This window comes from Phoca vitulina, unplaced genomic scaffold (assembly GCF_004348235.1).
Source record: "Phoca vitulina isolate PV1807 unplaced genomic scaffold, GSC_HSeal_1.0 scaffold22, whole genome shotgun sequence".
In the NCBI taxonomy this organism is placed as follows: Eukaryota; Metazoa; Chordata; class Mammalia; order Carnivora; family Phocidae; genus Phoca; species Phoca vitulina.
The window spans coordinates 8,776,492-8,794,611 of record NW_022589725.1 but is presented as its reverse complement, the minus strand read 5'-3'; the positions used below and the strand labels follow the sequence as shown (position 1 = coordinate 8,794,611).

The 18,120-nt window shown below is 58.9% G+C and overlaps 1 protein-coding gene across 3 annotated transcripts in view; it reads left to right on the top strand.

Moving 5' to 3' along the window:
- SRC (SRC proto-oncogene, non-receptor tyrosine kinase) overlaps window positions 1-13,808 on the top strand; it is a 31,761-nt gene extending 17,953 nt beyond the window's left edge. For 2 of the 3 annotated variants that reach the window (XM_032419536.1, XM_032419535.1), the window contains 9 exons: window positions 3,347-3,445; window positions 3,622-3,725; window positions 5,486-5,635; window positions 7,027-7,182; window positions 8,992-9,171; window positions 10,089-10,165; window positions 10,849-11,002; window positions 11,144-11,275; window positions 11,567-13,808. In XM_032419536.1, coding sequence (XP_032275427.1) covers window positions 3,347-3,445; window positions 3,622-3,725; window positions 5,486-5,635; window positions 7,027-7,182; window positions 8,992-9,171; window positions 10,089-10,165; window positions 10,849-11,002; window positions 11,144-11,275; window positions 11,567-11,775 — 1,261 coding nt within the window. In that variant the 3' untranslated portion in view covers window positions 11,776-13,808. Of the gene's footprint in view, window positions 1-2,459; window positions 2,493-3,346; window positions 3,446-3,621; window positions 3,726-5,485; window positions 5,636-7,026; window positions 7,183-8,991; window positions 9,172-10,088; window positions 10,166-10,848; window positions 11,003-11,143; window positions 11,276-11,566 lie in introns of all 3 variants that reach the window. The other variant, XM_032419534.1, reaches the window with a different exon arrangement.
- The last annotated feature ends 4,312 nt before the right edge of the window (window positions 13,809-18,120 follow it).

The window sequence follows — 18,120 nt, the reverse complement described above, 5'->3', positions numbered from 1 at the left end:
CCTGCTGGACTGGACCCATCATGGAAGCTATGGGGCCCCTCATGGGGGACCAGCCCCCACCCTTGGCAGCTACCCAAGGTGGGTTTGAGCCTCCCAGGCCAATGACATAGGATGATGTGGCTTGACAGCCCCATTTCACAGGTGGGCCTAGATGATGGCCACACTGATTATCTTCATTGACCCTAAGCCTTGCTGCTGACTGATTTATACACTTTGCCTGCAAGGGAGAGTCTGCAAATATTATTTCCTTTTTATAGACGAGGAAATTAAGCCCCAGAGAAGGTAGGGTACTTGCCCAAAGTCACACAGCAAATCCTTATTGGAGACTGGGACTGAGCTGCTTTGGTTTTTATTTAATTAATTAATTATTTATTTAATTTTGTTGCTTTGGTTTTTAAAAACATTTTGGAGAGTGGGGAGGGGCACCATAGAGACACAGATTTAATTGTTTTTCTTTTTTAAGCCAAATCAAGGTACTAACAGCTCATGCACATTGAGCCCCTACTCTGTGCCAGGCCCTGTGCCGGTATTTTATATCCTTGGAGGGAGGCGTGAATATCCCCATCCTACAGGTGGGGAAACGGAGGCAGGGCCAAGGTCACGTAGCCTGCAGGTGGTGAGCGGGATGGTGTCCAGGTCGTCTGACTCTTGGAGCTCAAGCTCTTAGACACCTCTCACGCTGGGGCCAGGTCAGAGTTGGACCTTGGGTCCATTGTGAGATTGTGGTACACCTCATCCCTGCCTTGTGAACTAAATAAAACCCCAAACCTGGACTTGAAACCCCAAACTCACATGTCAGGGAGCTGGAGGATCTGCTGGCTAAAGTCTGGGTAATGTCAGCAGGGCTGAACCGCACCCCCCCACCTTGATTCTGGGGCCCTGCTTGGCTGGCCTCTGCGCACATTGCTCCTTGCTGGCCTTCCCCCCTGAGTGCATGGATGGAGGCTCCCCAGAGGCCGGCCAGTTTGCAGACTGTGGCTTTGTCAGTCTGTCTAGTTTTGTAGCCTCTGACCTAGATCTTGGCCCCATCTCCTGCCCCCAGCCCTGCTGCCTCCTCTAGGTTCCCCTGGCTCTCCTGAGGTCTCTGAGCCTCTGAGTGGCCTGGGGAAGCTGCAGGGGTCCCGGGGGACCTGCTGTGTCTGGCTGTGGGCACTGGGGCCCTGGTTCTCACCCTTACCCTGCCATTGATTTGCTGTGTGGCTTTTGGCAAATCACTGCCCCTCTCTGTGCCTTATTTTCCTACTGGTGAAATGAAGGCTTTGACTGGAAGATCTCAGCTGTTCCCTGTGACTTGAGTTCTTGCTTTGTAGCTTTGGGCAAGTCTTTGCCCAACTCTATGCCCCAGTTTCCCTACAAAGAAAGTACTAGGCTATTCCAGCCTGGGTGCTGTGTGGCTTTGGGCTGGTCCCTCAACATCTCTGAGCCCACAGTTTCCTCATCTGGGGGCTGAGGCCTGCCTTCCTCACAGGGTGGCCTTGAGGATCACATGGGACAGACAGATGTGGACACCCCCGGGTGTTTGCACGACAGGGAGATGGATGGTGGTCCTGGGCTTCCAAGGGCCTTCCCTGAGGTTGGCCTTGCCGCCTTACTCCAGAGCCTTCCCTCTCCAGCAGAGACCGCCACGTGAGCTCGTGGCCCTGCCTGAGTGGGCGTGCAGCAATTGCACGGCCAGGTATTCCTCACAGCCCCACGCACGCTCCCTTTGCTCTCCGGAAGGCACTCTCTACCCTCTGCTTCAGCCTCGAGCCACCCCGCTGAGCCCCCAGGTCTGGGTGCTCACCTGTACTCTCACCAGTCTTTGGAGAGTTCTCCCAGCCTGCTTTCCCCTTGCCTCAACTTCTCTGTCTTCCAAATGGGCTGAAGAATATGTCAGACGCAGCTCAGAAGAACCAGGAGCCAGGAATCCAGGTTCAGGTCCAGACTGTGCAACTGTGGGCAAGGGCCTCTTTCTCCGGGCCCTGGCAGTGAGGAAGGGGGAGCACATCCTGCTTGCTATGTGTCTTCTCAGGGTCGTGGTCGTGGTGAGGTCCAAAGGCAGCCTTGGAGCGAGAAGCTCCGCGAGCTCTCAGGCCCCACCGTACCCTGTAGGGGAAGATTCCTTCTGATCTGGGAGTCAGGATCCTGGGCCTGGCTGTGTGACCTTGAGCAGGGGCCTTTTCTTCTCTGGCCCATCTTCCCATCTGCACGGTGGGAATGGAAGGGGGCTGAGCCCTATTTCCCAGGCAGCCTTTCCCATTGGCCTCCCCTCACTCCCCCTGGACCCATCCCTGTCCCCTTTGGTTGCTTTGGATGTGAGGCCTCTGTGGCTTGTCCCCAGTCCCCGGCACCGCCTGCTCTCCTGCTCTCTTCCTTGCTCTTTCTGCCTCTCTCTCTCACCACCCCCATCTCTGCCTCTTCTTTCCTGTTGGGCTCTCGCTTTCTCCTCTCTCCTCTGTGTCTCTGGACCCCCGCTCCAGCCAGACCTGGTTCACATTCAGATGGCTGCAAAGGTACTTCGCCCCCTCCCCGTTCCCACCCAGGCCCAGGGGACCCGACCGTGCGGGGAGCTCCTCTGCCCCTGTCCCCATCTCCTCCTCATGGGGCAGTTAGTGTAGAAGTGCCCTGGGCATTGGGGCTCTGCCACCTCAGCCCCTCTGACATGACTCTGTGTGACTCTGGGCAAGTCCCAGCCCCCTTTGGCCTCAGTTTCCCCTGTAGATGGGTAGGCTGCAGGAGGAGGCCTGTAGTTTTCAGCCGAGGACTCCCTCAGGGCTGGCCAGTGGTTTGTGACCAAGGGAAGCATTGCTCTGGTTGGCAGGGCTAGTCCTGGATTGTCACCGAGCCCCCAAAGGACCACCCCCTGCCTCCACCCAGGTCTCACCCGCTTCCAAATCTCAGGGCTTGGGGAAGCTTTGAAGATCTGACTTGACATCTATCCTAGGCAGGAATCATCTCTCCTGTTACAACTTGCTTGCTTCCCAGAGACAGGGAGCTCCCTCCCTCATTCCCGAGACAGCTCTTGGCATCTGGAGACGGCTTGGTCTATCTGAAGGGAAGCAGATTACTTCCCATCCCAGGACTCTGCCCCTGTGAATTTAGGCCTCAAGGCTGACCAAGTTCAGTCCTGCCACAGTCCTGGACAAAGTCCGTCTGAGTCAGCTTGGGCCAAGAGGCATCTGGGCTGGGGTGAGAAAGAATCCCAGGCCAGCGTGGCCTGGCAGCACGAGACTCAAGCTGGCCCCACAGCTCCCAGCACCTCACTTGGCCTTGGGGACCCCCAGCACAGCACCTGTGAAGATTGCAGCATCGGGGCCCACCACTGATGGCTCCTTCTCCTTTGCTCCTTCCCTCTCCCCCTCCTTAGAGAGGGTGACTGGTGGCTGGCCCACTCGCTCAGCACGGGACAGACGGGTTACATCCCGAGCAACTATGTGGCGCCCTCCGATTCTATCCAGGCTGAGGAGTGAGTACGCAACCTGGTCTCCTGCCTGCCCCCCACCCTGCTGGTTGGGAGCTTGTCTCCTGGGCTGGAGTGGGTGGTCTGGCTGCCTAGGGCCCCAGCCACATCCTAGAGAGAGAGGCACAGCGGGTGGATGGAAGCCTAGATCACCAACACCACTCTCCTTCCTCCTGCCCCAGGTGGTACTTTGGCAAGATCACCAGACGGGAGTCAGAGCGGTTACTGCTCAATGCAGAGAACCCGAGAGGGACCTTTCTAGTGCGAGAAAGCGAGACCACGAAAGGTAGGAGCACTCCTGCTGGCCAGTGGGAACAGAGTCTTTTGTGGGTTGTTTGAGTTGGGTATTGTGGAATGAATAGGAGTTTGGTACCTGGAGTGGGACAGGAAGAGCCCTCCAGGTAGAGACAGTGGCAGGATCAGAGGCAGGGAGCTACATCTGAGGAACACTGAGCTAGCTGGGGTGGCCAGAGACGCAGCAAGCGATGACACTTAGCCTCTCTGGCCTCAGTTTCCTCAGATGACGTGTGGGCACAGGCTGTCGGGAGGCCTGAGGGTCACACGGCAAACGACTTGTTCCCAGGGAGGGTGCTGATGAAGTAGGCCCCTGTCCGTCTCCCTCTCCAGGGGCTTCTAGAGCGGGGCTGGCTTTGCCCTTCCCCAGCAGTCCTGGTCCCTGTTCTCCTGTTCCTCCCCCAGCTGGAGAACACGGGTCACCCCCGTTCTCTCTAGCCCCTCTGCAAGTGGAAATGAAGCTGGGCCATGTCCTGTGGGCCTGGGGTTCAGCGGGAGATGGGAAGCAGAGCGTCCATGTCGTGGGTGTGTGCATTGGTGAGCAGGTGTGTGGCCGTGCAGGCCACGTGTGAGTCCAGGCGTGTGTGTGCACGTGGAGTAGGAGTTGTCTGGGTGTTGCTGTGTGCGAGTGGATCGTGCCTGGGGGCCTGGGGAGTGTGTCCCTGTGTGAGCATGGGACACATGTGCACGGACACAGGTGGGCTGGGGCCTGGCTTTCGGCTCAGGCCGCAGACGTCTACGTGTCCGTGGCCTGGGCCATCTGTTAGTTGTGGTTGCTCGATGCAGGCTCTAGAGACCTGGTCACACTCCTGTGTGCCCGACTTGCTGGGTGACCTGAGGCTAGCCGCTTTCCCTCTCTGGGTCTCATTTTGCCCTTCTTTACACTGGAGGTGGTAACCCGTACCTGAGCCCTGCCCGGAGGGCCATGGGCTGGGGGGGCTGTACCCTACCTTCTGAAATGGGCTTTCTCTGGCTGTTGAAGCCTCGATCCCAGGCTCAGATCTCTTGGGCTCAGGTTAACAGGGGCTCCTAGCCAGGCCTGCTAGGCAGGAGGAAACTTTTCCAGCCAAAAGCTTTTCCAGGCTCAAGAGAGGGAGGGAGGAGGCCACCAGGGCTGGCTCCTCTTACCCTTGGCGGCCTGTAGGCCACGCCCAGCACGTGGCCTTCTGCCCATGCCGCAGCCTCAGCCAACCACCCGCTCCTGCATGAGCCCGGGGTGTGCAGGAAGGTGTGGGGCACAGAGAGTGCTCCCATGAGAGTGGAAGCAGGTAAGCCAGGGACACACAACCCACTAGGGCCATTCCCGGCTCCTGGCAAACATTTGTTGAGCACCTACTATGTGCCAGGCCCTCTTACATGTGGTCTCAGATCTTCCTGGCATCCCTGGGAGTCGCCCCGTTGTGCAGAAGAGGAAACTGAGGCCCAGAGTGGGCAGGCGACTTGTCCGGGTCACCCAGTTGGGATATACACTCAGCCTCGGAGGTCTTGCCAGGGCCGAGAGTGCATGGGGAGGGTCTCCGATGAGGGACCCCTTGGCTCACTGGGCCCCGCCTTGATGGCCACCCCAGGGCTGGGTGCTCAGAGACCGGGCTGACCGGGCCTGGCTCTGCCCTGGGCTGGGGCTGCCGCTCTGGCCTCCCTGTCCTCCTTCATTGGGCAGGCCCAGAAGGGCACTTAGCGCTGTGGCCTGGAGGGGTGGGCAGGGGGTGACGGGCATGGGGGTCACTGCTCCTCTCTGGGCCCGCCTTGCAGGCGCCTACTGCCTCTCCGTGTCCGATTTCGACAATGCCAAGGGCCTCAACGTGAAGCACTACAAGATCCGCAAGCTGGACAGCGGCGGCTTCTACATCACCTCCCGCACCCAGTTCAACAGCCTGCAGCAGCTGGTGGCCTACTACTCCAGTGAGGGCCGGGCACGCGCGGCGCGGGGGGGCTCTGCCCTCCTCCCAGGGTCCTTGGTCGGGGGGAGCTTTGGGGCCAACACGGGCTGGGGCTTCTGTGATCCTGAGAGTGTGGGGCTCCTTCTCCCCCCACCGCCCCTCCTTTTTCTTTCTCCCTCCCCCCTCCGCTCCTCCCTCCCCTTCTTTTCCCTCCTCCTGTCCCCTCCCCCCACCATGCCCACCCTCCTCTTTGCTCCTCTGCAGCTGGCTGGGGAGCAGGGAAGGGAGGGGGCTTAGGCCGGTTTGTCTCTGCAGCCCTAGGACCGGTCTGAACCGGTTACTGGGAGAGGAGGGGGCGGCTAGACCCGGCTGCAGCAGAGGGAGGGAGGGGGGGGGGGGGGGGCGGGAGCCAGGGCGAGGGCTCCCGGGACACACAGGGGCGCAGGTCCTGGGGGCGGGCATGCGTGCAGTATATGGACCCTTCAGGGCTTCCCTGGGGGCACCCAAGGGTCAGGGGTCTGTGTGTCTTCATGTGCGTGGGTCTCTGTGGGTGCCCGCGTGGCTGTGGCCGTGGCCTCTGTGTGCAAGTGTGGCCTCACTTGAGAGCGCCAGTTACTCCCCATCCTGTGCCACCTCCTTCTCTGTCAGCTGGGCCTCCCCACCCCTCTACCCCCTGCCACCCCTCTGCCCCCTTGGCTGTCATGGCACGGTTCATTCTGAACACTGTTCCCCGACAGCAAAACCCTCCAGAGATTACCTGGGAATCTCAGGATAAAGACCCCCACGTGGCCTCTGAGGCCTTGGCTGGTCTAAGCCTGGCTGGCCTCCCTGCCTTCCCAGGGGCCCCTTGCCCCCCATTCACTCTCCTGCAGCCCCTCTGGCCTCCTTTCCGTCGTGCAACCCAGAGGCTTGTTCTCTCTGCCTTTGCACGTGCACGAGGCAGTGTGCCCTCTGCTTGGAGTGGCGGTCCCTAGCCAACCACTTCCTCTCCTGTAGCGCCAAGCTCAGTACCACTTCCTCCGGGAAGCCTTCCAAGACTCCATCCAGCCCATCTGCTGGTGCACACACTGCTCTCCTCCGTCACACTCGTGGCCCTGGGAGGTGATGAAGGGAGGCTGGGCTCCCCCTGCCCTGGGAGCTCCCCGAGGGCAGGATTCCACTGAACTCACCGAGGTGACCGCCCTTTAAAGTCTGATGAATGAATGAGTGAATAACTCCGTGAGCAGATGCGTGAGGCAGTGTGGCCTGTGTGGGATGAGGGTGTGTGACACTCAGGTGTGGATACCTGGCCTCGAGGGCATCCCCTGTGTCCCCGGAGCCTGCGTGCATACCATGCGTATGTCACACCGTGGCACAGGGAGGCCCCAGGGCAGATGCCCTGCCTGAACTCTGCCTCCCTGCCTCTGTCTTCAGAACATGCTGACGGCTTGTGCCACCGTCTCACCACCGTGTGCCCCACGTCCAAGCCCCAGACTCAGGGCCTGGCCAAGGATGCCTGGGAGATCCCTCGGGAGTCCCTGCGGCTGGAGGTCAAGCTGGGCCAGGGCTGTTTCGGAGAGGTGTGGATGGGTAAGGCCTTGCCCCTGCCCCCGCCCCCCAGAGGAAACCATGGTCCCCTTGGGGGGATTTTGGTGTCCCTATCTGAAAACCAGACAGATGTCCATCCCATGGGACAGCTCGGGGCCCTCGTGGCCTGCCCCCCCCGCCCCCGCCGCTTCACCACCATGAGTCTCAGTCGCCTCTGCTGAACAGTGGGCTCTATTTTAAATGTGGAGCTCCCCCACACCTCTGCAGACCACGGCACTTGTTTGCCAAGAGCTGCTCGGGGCTGGGCATCACGATTCCCTGAAGATGCTGTGTGGTCTGGGCCAGGTGGCTCCACTCTGAGTCTGTCTTCCTCAGTGTAAAATGGGGGTGGGGATAAGAGAACCCCCCCCCCCCGTGGGGTGTGAGAGAATGCTGGCCCAGCGTGCATCCACACGTTAGCGCTCAGCCCTGGGAAGAGAAGCCTTAGCTCACAGAGGGAGTGCTTGGAAGCACAGGGTCTGGCAAGTTCTGGGCCTGTTAACGATCTCCTGTCTAACCCTGGAGAAACGGCAAACTGTCTTTGAAAACAAACACCATGCGGCCCTGACAAAACCCAGGCCCCCTTCTGCTGCCTGGTTCCTGCTGATGCGGAGGGATCGGGGAGGCTGGTGTGAGGTAGGCATGACGGGTGGAAGCCCGTGGCTTCCGCCGGGAGTCACCGTGTGCCGTCACGTAGGACATGGCGTGCACTCGGCATCACTGTCCCCATGTTCCTCCCTTCGGGGGAGAGCAGAGAGGGCTGCTGGGTGGAAGGCCGTGCAGGGACAAAGGCCTGCAGGCTGGAGGTCAGACCAAGTCAGGAAAGGGGCGGTGCCGGCTTTGAGCTGGGGAGAGGGGAGAGGGATGTTCCAGGGGCTCATTCCTGCTCTCCGGAAGTGCCAGATACACATCCCCAGACGGCCTGTGCTGCGAGGGCCCTAGACATAGGCCTGGGCCCCGGCCCTCAGGTGGAGGCCCAGAGACTGGGAGGAATGGGTCCCAGGCCACTCATCAAAGGACCTCGGGTCCAGCTGGCACAAGAACTCGGATTCAACACGCTGGCCTAGCCTACGGCTTCCCCCAAGGCCTCACAGTTTGAAAGCCCAGATAATAATCAAATGACAAGTGTAGCTATTATTTACGGAGCCCTCACAGTGGGCTGGGCCCAGTGCTTAAAATCTCACTTAATTCTCAAACAGCCCCACAGGGAGACACGACAGCATCTGCATTTTCCAGGTGAGAAAACAGGCCCGGAGGAGGGAACTGACCGCCCCACGGTCTCACTGCTGTCAGGAGGCAGAGCTGGGAGTCTGACCCTGGCCAGTCTGACCTCCACGCCCTTGTGTGCCTGGTCCGGGCCTTACTTTTTAGAGAGCATGGCTCGGGACAGCCTCTCGTTGCGGTGGCTTTGTTCTGAGGCCCGCTCTGCTTCCCCTCCCCAGCCCCGTTCATTCGCTAACTCCTGACTCACCCTCCGTGTGCTGCCCAGGAGGAATGTGGTCCCTTAGGAGAGAGTGGTTGAGTTGGAGCCATGATCCTCCATCTCTTAGGTGAATGTGCCGCTTTTGGGGACCTTCCTGCTAATGACAGCGTGAACAACGGCTCAGCAGCTGCAGTTTCTTGAGCGTGTACCAGAGACTCGTTTAACCCTTGTCGTAGCTTCCTGTGGAGGGTCCTGTGGGCCTTGGTTGGACCTGTCACATTCTGGCTAGGCTGGCCAGAAACGAAACTGGTTCCCAGGCAGGTGGATCTGCATCCCTGTGGGATGGGAAGGGCCTTCACTGAGGCAGCCTGCACCCCTTGCCCCCACAGGGACCTGGAACGGAACCACCAGGGTGGCCATCAAAACCCTGAAGCCAGGCACAATGTCTCCGGAGGCCTTCCTGCAGGAGGCCCAGGTCATGAAGAAACTGAGGCACGAGAAGCTGGTGCAGCTGTACGCAGTGGTGTCTGAGGAGCCCATCTACATCGTCACGGAGTACATGAGCAAGGGTGAGGCCCGAGTGCCCGGCGCACCGATGCCCGGGGCAGCCATTGCCGGGCAGGAGGGCACGCGCTTCACGTCCCCCCAGATCTAGACTGCATGTTTTTTAAAAAGGAATGGAATGGAATAGAACCAACTTGTCACGTCAGTGGAAAGTCATACCGAGGGTATGTCTTTCTCATGTCATTTTTTTTTTAATGATTTCCCACAGTGCACCTTGTCTCCCCCAGTTGGCTGGTCTTCCAACGCCACCTGCCGTGCTGCGGCTGAAAGAGAAGTCCCGCACCCCTCCAAGCTGAGCCACTTCTAGGTCAAGGCCCTGGCTTGACCTGTCCTTAATTCTAAAATTAATTAAATTGTTCAAAATCTGCTTTTTGGAGGCATAATTTACACATGATAAAATACAGCATTTTAAGTGTCCAGTTGCGGGAACTTTAACAAACGGACGCTCCGGGTATCCCTTACGACAGTCGAGCTCCGGGAGATTCTTCATCACCCCAGAAGGCCCCCTTGCTGCCTGGTGCAGGCCGTATCCTCCAGCCCAAAGCCAGGCAATATCTCACGCTTTCTGTCATCATAGCTGTGTTTATTCTAGAACCGCACATGTGCTGTTACATCCGAGGTTCGTCCTTGTCACACGTATCCGTAGTCTGTCCCTTTTTTATTGCTGGGTAGTAGTAGTCCGTTGTAGGGACGGACCACTGTTTCTGTTCTCCCGGAGGGAGACATTTGGTTGTTTCCCATCCTGCTTTGCCTTCTGAGTGACAGACGCTGAGTGAGACTTTATTCAGAGGTGGGTTTGCGTGAAATCTGCTGTGCCGCTTAAAGCGAGGCTGGCCTGCCCCGGTGGACGGGATCGGGGAGACACTGCTTCCTGGCTCCGGGGGGACAGGGCAGGGGCTAGTGCTGCTTTCTCTCTGTCCAGGGAGTCTGCTGGACTTTCTCAAGGGGGAGACAGGCAAGTACCTGCGGCTGCCTCAGCTGGTGGACATGGCTGCTCAGGTGAGTCAGCCCCTCCCACCTCCCACAGCCTTGGCCCCTGGAGCACTCAGTCCCACCCAGTTTAGCCACTTCTGGCCTCTCGAGGGCCCCCTTCAGGCGGCCTGCCTTGACCGCCCCCCCCCACCCCCATGCTTTCTGATCCCACCACATTTATTACTGGGCGGAGAAAAGAGCCCTTCGCTGGGTATCAGAAGTCAGTGACATGCTGTGGGACCTCAGGCCTCAATTTTCTTTGTAAAGGTTATTTAGTCACTCAACAAACATGCATTAGTACTTGCTTGCTGTAGGTGGTGCTCAACAATCATTTCTTCATTAATCCTTATCCCAATCAGGGGAGGTCGGGATGGCTGTCCTGCCATTTGACATGAGAAAACAGGTTCAGAGAGGGGACTTGGGACAGCAGGGAGGGCCTGGCACTCGTCTGTATCTGTGGGGCCTCTGGGGCCTCTTTTTCACGGTCGCCCTGCTTCCCGGGCTGGATCTTGTCTGTGTTTCCCCTTTGCCCTTGCCCTTTGTCCTTCGTTTCCTCTTTCTGCTGAGCACTGGTCCTGCTTTTTGTGCCAATGGTGTTTATTGTAAGCTGACTTCCCTAGCCAGAAGACTGGGAAGGGTAGGGTGACCCGGTGGGGGGGCGCGGGGGCCGGGGTGGTCCCTGAGCCGGGTTCCTGGGGTTCTGCCTGCAGATCGCCTCAGGCATGGCCTACGTGGAACGGATGAACTACGTCCACCGGGACCTCCGTGCTGCCAACATCCTGGTTGGAGAGAACCTCGTGTGCAAAGTGGCTGACTTTGGGCTGGCTCGGCTCATCGAAGACAACGAGTACACGGCCCGGCAAGGTGGGCAGGTCTGGGTCGGGGCCGTCTGGCCTTCTCCGAGCCTGTTTCTGCATCTGTCCAGCGGGGGATGAGAGTGGTACCTCCCGGCAGTGCCGTCCTGACGTTCTACTGAGCCTCCCCTGACCTTTCTCCCCCCTGCAGGTGCCAAATTCCCCATCAAGTGGACGGCTCCAGAAGCGGCCCTCTACGGCCGGTTCACCATCAAGTCAGATGTATGGTCCTTTGGGATCCTGCTGACGGAGCTCACAACAAAGGGACGGGTGCCCTACCCTGGTAAGAGGGCTCCCCGTGCCCCATCTTTGATCCCTGAACCCCTCTGCCCTGGTGACGTTGGGCAAGTCACACCCCTTCCCAGGCCTCAGTTTCCCCATCTGTATAAGAAAGAGGGTGAGCAGCTGATCTTAGGAGCTCTCTGGTCAGGGCTCTCAGCCTTGGGGAGGGGACTTACCCATGGTTACACCCCCCCATCCTGGGCGGGAGGCCCTCTCTGTTGTCCTCATCATCCTCCCCCGACCCGACTTTCCTCACCGGAGCCAGTCTCCTCATGCTTCCCTCCTCCCACAGGGATGGTCAACCGTGAGGTTCTGGACCAGGTGGAGCGTGGCTACCGGATGCCCTGCCCGCCCGAGTGTCCCGAGTCCTTGCACGACCTCATGTGCCAGTGCTGGAGGAAGGAACCGGAGGAACGGCCCACCTTCGAGTACCTGCAGGCCTTCCTGGAGGACTACTTCACATCCACCGAGCCCCAGTACCAGCCCGGAGAGAACCTATAGGGAGCAGGCTACAGGGCCAGACTGGCTTCTCGGCTTGGATCCTGGGCTGGGTGGCCCCTGATGGAGGGTCTTGACTCCCTCCGCCTGCCCGCATTGATCCCCTCTGTGGGGCTGAATCGCCAGTGAGGAGGCCCCTCCCTCTTTTGTGGCACGGAAGGGCTTGGGGCCCGGGGCCCGGGGCGGCCCTGAGGACAGGGTCCAAGGCTGGCATGGTGACTGCGTCCTCCCAACCTTCCCTCCTGGAGCTCTGTGCGGCTCAGCAGGAGGAAGCGGGAAGAAGGACGGACTGAGGACACCCTTTCCCAGCCTCAACCTGCTCCTTGCATTGGCCCCTTCCCACTTCCGGGTCCCCCAGGTCTGCCTCCAGAGCTGGCCGAAGAGCCTTTCCAAAGAGGAGTGCTGGGCCCCTGGCCCTCAGCCTGCCTGCCGCCCTGCTTCCTCGCCGTCCATTTCTGAAACACCTGTTGGTGGAAGCTGCTGGGTCCAGACCCCTCTGCCGTGGGCTCCCAGGCTGGGCAGCTGAGGTGTGGCTTGACTTCATGGCGGTGGGTAGGGTGGGCACCCCCCTCAAGTCCTGTTCTTAGACCCAAGGGACCCTTAGAGATCACCAATTCCTTGTCCTCATAGTACCCATGGGGAAACAGTCCAGAGAGGGGATGGGACTTGCCCAAGGCCACAGAGCAGTTCAGGGTTGAGGTGAGTTCGGAACCCGGTGCTCCCCTTGTCTTCCTCAGGAACCAACAGGATTGTCCTTGGAGGCATCATGGACAGACTGGGGCAGCCCAGGGGACCAGGGGCCCGAGGCTGAGTTAGAGATAACAGACAGAGTCCTGCTGTCGCTGCCTGCCTGGTGGGGCTGTTGTGCAGGGAGAGAGTGGAGGTGGACGGAGGGCGGAGCTAGGAATGAGGGGTGACGAGGCAGATGTTGGGAAGCAGATGTCAATGTGAGTGGTTTTTCATCCTCGGAGCTAGCCAGCCATGAAAGAGAGTGAGCTGCTGGGCTCTGGAGGCAACCAAACAGAAATAGAAGATCCAAGTGGTTGGGAGGCCCTGGCCTCAAGCGGGAACCCCTGGTCTTCCTTCCCCCAGTGTGTCCTATGTCATTTCAATGCCTGGCGCCTGCTCTCCTCCCCAAGGTGGCACCCCTCAACTCATGAGTAGGGAAAGGAGTACCTAACGCTGGGGTGGGAGAGGATGAGCGTCCACTGCCAGGCGCCGGGCCTGGCCGTGGGACCTCGGGTGGCCCCTGCGTCCTCTCTGGGCTGCACTGTCTGCCTTCCTGGGTGGCCGTGGTCTCTAACTGCTCTGCTCCAGACCCTGTGGCCTGGCATCACTTGGTGAGCCCAGCCGAGGGCGTCCGGAGACGTGCTGGCCTTCGCTCTGGTGTTTAGCCTTAGGGTATGTGGTGGCTCCTCCCCGGGCCTCAGTGTGCCCACCTTAAAAGGGGTGGCTGATGGTTTGTGGGCCTTTTGCCAAGGGCCCCTATGTGTATGTATGTGTGTTGTGTGTGCACGTGTGTGTTCCTCGATGTGTGTCCATATTTAACATGTAAGAACGCTCCCCTGCTCTGTTCCCCGGACATGTACATTTCCCCCACAGCCCCCCATCAGAGCAATAACACTCCTGCTGCCGGGGGTTCTCGAGCCAGCCGGGCTCCGCCAGCGGGAAGGGAGGCCACATGGGGCCTGCCCATGAAATTTCAACTTTTCCTTTCATCCATGTTTATGACGCAAGTCTGCTGTCCATCCCAGTCAAACCTGGGCTCGCTTACCCCGGTGCGCTCTCAAGCCCTCTTCCAGGTGCCGGGGGCCCTTTGTATAAGGTGTCCTAATACTGTTCTTTTTTTTTTTTTTTTTTTAAATAAACAGTGTTTTGTAGATTTCAGATGACTATGCAGAGGCCTAGGAGGCCCCCAGCTCTGGGCGGGGCCTGGGGGTCTCACATTTCACGGCCCAGGCTTGGGGGGGGAGGGGGGATCCAGAATTGGTTGTAAATACTTTGCATATTGTCTGATTAAACACAAACAGACCTCAAAAGTTTGGCCAGTGGTTTATTGAGCACCTACTGTGTGCTGGAGAGTGAGAGGGGTGGGATGTGAGGACAGACTGCGGTCAGAGGGGCCTTTGTTCGGGCCACACTGGTGGCTAGAGGGCTCTAGGCCAGGGGGAGACATGATCAGATTGGAGATAGCCACTTCGGAATGTGGCCGAGCGCGCGCCTGCACCTACGTAGGGAGGGAGTGCATCTGGCAGAAGGCTGGCTCGTGTCTGGCACGCTCCCGGGGAAGCCAGGACTCCCAAAGCGTGAGTAGTTCGGGACGCAGATGCCCTGGGTGGATGGGGGCAGTCGACATTCTGGGGGCCGGGTGGGACCGTTGGGCCTGTGTGGGGTTGCGGACGTGTTTAAGGGGAGATGTGTCTGTGTGCGCTGTGTGTTTCCCAGGAGTGCTGGGCTGGGCTGAGGCTGGAGCAGCAAAAGTCCCGGGCACCCTAGAGAAAAATCCAAAGATCTTTCCTCTCCTCCCTTTTCCCGCCACCACGAAGGGACACAACTGGGTAGTTCTGTGCAACAGTCTATACGAAGAAATTTCTGTTACATCAGATCACACATGTATCTGTGTGTCACCTGTGGCTGTAATAATGGTCTAATTAGAAACAAATTTCAAAATTAGGACATTTCTCTCTGCAGTAGTATTTTCGCAAGCCAAATCCCCTAGTATCCGGGTCAGAATGGACACCCAGAGACTCCATGGGTGTGTGCAGCTCTCGGGAGCATAGGAGCATGGATGTTTGTGGCTTGTGTCTTCTGTTTGCTCCTGGGAGTGTGTGCCTTCGTGTGCACGTGGGTATGTGCGTGGGCCTGTTGGCTCAGGGGCGTCTGGGTAGGTGTGTGTGGACTTGTGTGCGGGTCGTCTGTGAGTGTGGGCTCCCAGGACTGTGTGTCTAGCTGTGTGAGCCTTTTGTTCACATGAGTGTGTGATTGGGAGGCTGGGCATCTGTTTGCCCAGGGCTGTGTGTGTCCGTATACACACGTGTCCGGGGTGTGTGCTAGCCTGCAGGCTCCTGGGGTGAGCATGTACCTGGGTATCAATGGGGTGCGAAGCCAGTGTGTCTGTTTTCTCCAGCTGTGTGCGCAGGGATTTGTGTGGATCGCGTGCACACCTAGAGAGGGTGGGGCGTGTGTCTGCGTGCGTGTCCGCCTGGGGCTGTCGTCTGGGCTCTGCCCATTGGCCTCTGTGTCCCCTTCTCTCTCGGAGTGTGTCTGTCTGTCTCTCCGTGCTCTGGCTCACAGTCACCGGCTCTGGCTGCAGGCTGCTGGCCCGTTCAGTCCGACATTCATGTGGAAGACTTGGTGACGATCTGCCCTGGGCCCGGGGCGGCCGTGGCCCGTGTGGAGGTGTGAGCCCCGCGCCCGGCTGCGGCTCTGTGGCAGGCCCTCCGTGCCGGGTGTCTTTCTCAGCAACCCCCTGCCTCCGCTCTCTGTGGTTTCACCAGCCTCCTTTCCACTGCTGCCCCTCCAGCGCGTGCGGGGTATACGTACGTGTGCGGGGTGTGCGGGGTGTGCGTGTGCATGTGTGTGCGTGCGTGGTGTGTGCGTGCGTGTGTGGGATGTGCGTGCGTGTGCGGGGTGTGCGGAGTGTGCAGGTTGTGCAGGGTGTGCATGCGTGTGCGGGGTGTGCAGGGTGTGCGTGTGTGTGCGGGGTGTGCGTGCATGTGTGGGGTGTGCATGTGTGTGCGGTGTGTGGGGGATGTGCGTGTGTGTGCATGTGTGTGCGTGCGTGTGCGGGGTGTGCGGTGTGTGTGTGCATGTGTGGGGTGTGCGGGGTGTGCRGAGTGTGCAGGTTGTGCAGGGTGTGTGTGCGTGCGTGGGGTGTGCGTGTGTGTGCGGTGTGTGCATGTGTGTGCGGTGTGTGTGTGCATGTGTGGGGTGTGCGGGGTGTGCGGAGTGTGCAGGGTGTGCAGGGTGTGTGTGCGTGCGTGGGGTGTGCGTGTGTGTGCGGTGTGTGCGTGTGTGTGTGGTGTGTGTGTGCATGTGTGGGGTGTGCGGGGTGTGCGGAGTGTGCAGGGTGTGGGGGTGTGGGGCTCGTGCGCCCCCCTGCTCCCTGCCGCCTCCCAGGCTGTGGCTCTGCTCCTTTCATCTCCTCTCCCCTCATGAAATTCTGACCAGACCCTGTGGTGAAGGCATGTGCACACACTCTCACACACGTGTGCACACACACACACACGAGGTCCATTGTCTGCATTTTCTTTCATCTCATCTCATCTCTTCCCATTTTTCTCTCACGGGCTCCCAAAAGCTGTGGTTTGCAGAGAGACAAAGGGAGACTGACAGAGACAGACAGAAACATAGAGACGGAGATGGGAACAGCCAGGGAAGGAGGCCTGGGGGTGGGGGGTGTCGGGGGGGAGATGGAGCTCTGTCCATCTGTCTGTCGTTCATCCCGCCCTCGCTGTCCCCACGTCCCCACCCGAGGGCTCTTCCCACCTGGTGCCCAGACCTGTGCCGCCCTCGAAGGGCGACCCGTGGGATCCTGGGTCTGTGTCTCTCCGCCTAGCTCTGCCTGTGTGTCCATCTGTCTGTCGTCTGTCTGCTTCTGCTCCCCCCATGCCTCCCCCTTGCAGTGGTCTCATTAAATGTTCATCTTTTTCTTTGTCCCACCCCCAGGCTGGGGTGTGTCTCTGTGTCCTCATGTGTGTGGCTGGATCTCTGCGCCAGTGGGTCTGTCTGTCTTTCTCTACCTTCCGCCTCCACATCTCTGCAGTTTTCCTAAAGATCCTCCTTTCCTGCTCCTCCTTCTTTCTGGTGTGTGTGTCTGTGTGCATGCGAATCTGTTCATGGGCCTCTCGCCCACCCTCTTGCCCTTCCCCAGGACTCCTGGGACTTGGCCTCTGGGGTGATTCTTTGCTCACACCCCATCCTGGCCCCAGACTTGGTCCCATGCTCCCTCCAGCCTCGGCTTCAAGGCCTCCCTCCTGGATGGTTTCCTTGGCGACCCTTCCCTGGACACCTCATCCTTAAATGCCCCAAACTCAACTCACCTCCTGTCCACTCCTGCCCCCCCTGCAGAGTGCCCCATGATGACCTTTGTGGGCCCTAGTTAGCTTTGCCTTCGTGGGCCCCTTCCTCCATAAGAAATATTTAAAATTCCATTACAATATTGGTGTAAAGTCAAATATATTATTATATATTAAAACATTGTTTGAGGGGCACCTGTTTGGCTCAGTTGGTGGACCGTGCGCCTCTCGATCTCTGGGTCATGAGTTTGAGTCCCACGTTGGGTGTAGGGTTTACTGAAAAAAAAAATTAAGCTAAAAGTCTATTTGTCTTCTGATTTTCAGAGAAATTAAAATTGTTTTGTGGGGCCCTAAAAGTACTGTGGGCTGTGGATTTACTGAGCATCTCCTCTGTGACTGGCCTGGGTAAATGCTGCTCCTGGCAGGCCGTGTGTCCTCTTTGCCTTCTGCCCTCTCGGCTCTTCCTTCTTCATTCTGCCCTCTGTGGTTTGCCCTTGACCTCAGGGTGAGTGCGTCCCCCTCTCCCCAACTGTCTCTGTCTCTCTCTGTCCAGCTCTCTCTTGCCCTAGCAGCTTTGTCCCTTTCTCCGGGGTCCCCCTGTTAATTCATTTATTCCCCCAACAAACATGTGGCCCTGCTGTCTGTCCCTCCGGCCTTCTGCCCTCCTCGCCGGGAAGCATGCTGGACACGGCACTTCCTGTCTGGGACAGACGAGCAGAACGGATGGTCCCGGGAGTGTAGGGATGGGGTCCGGAGCGTGAACAGAGGGCCGGGGGCTCCCCAAGGAGGCAGAGCCGAGCGAGGCCTGAGGACGAGGAGCAACGGGTGAGGCAGGGGACAAAGGCCGGGGGGTGCGAGCTGGCAGAGCCAGGGTGGGATGGCCATCGGGTCATGACGTCTCTCTCCTGGGGCTGTGACGGTGTGTGAGAAAGGCCGACAGGGAGACAGACAGACATCCAGACGGACATGGGAGAGGGCAGGGGAGGTGCATGGAAGTCTCCTGCTTTTCTGTGTTCATTTCCCATTTCTCTCCTTCCCTTTTCTCTCTGGGGCTTATCTGAGTCTTGTCTTTTCTCTGAGTTTCCTACATTTGTCTGTGTGCACGCACGTGTGGTATGTGGATGGTGTGTATGCCGCAAGTGTGCAGCGTGTGGGGCGTGTGTGACATTTGTGTGGCATGTATGTAGTCTAGTGTGTGTGCTACATGTGTGCCATGTGTGAGGGGTGGGGTGTGTGTGGTGTGTGTGTGTGTGGTGTGTGTGAGGGGTGGTGTGTGAGGGGTAATATGTGTGGTGTGTGTGTGTGTAGTGTGTGTGAAGGGTGTGGTGTG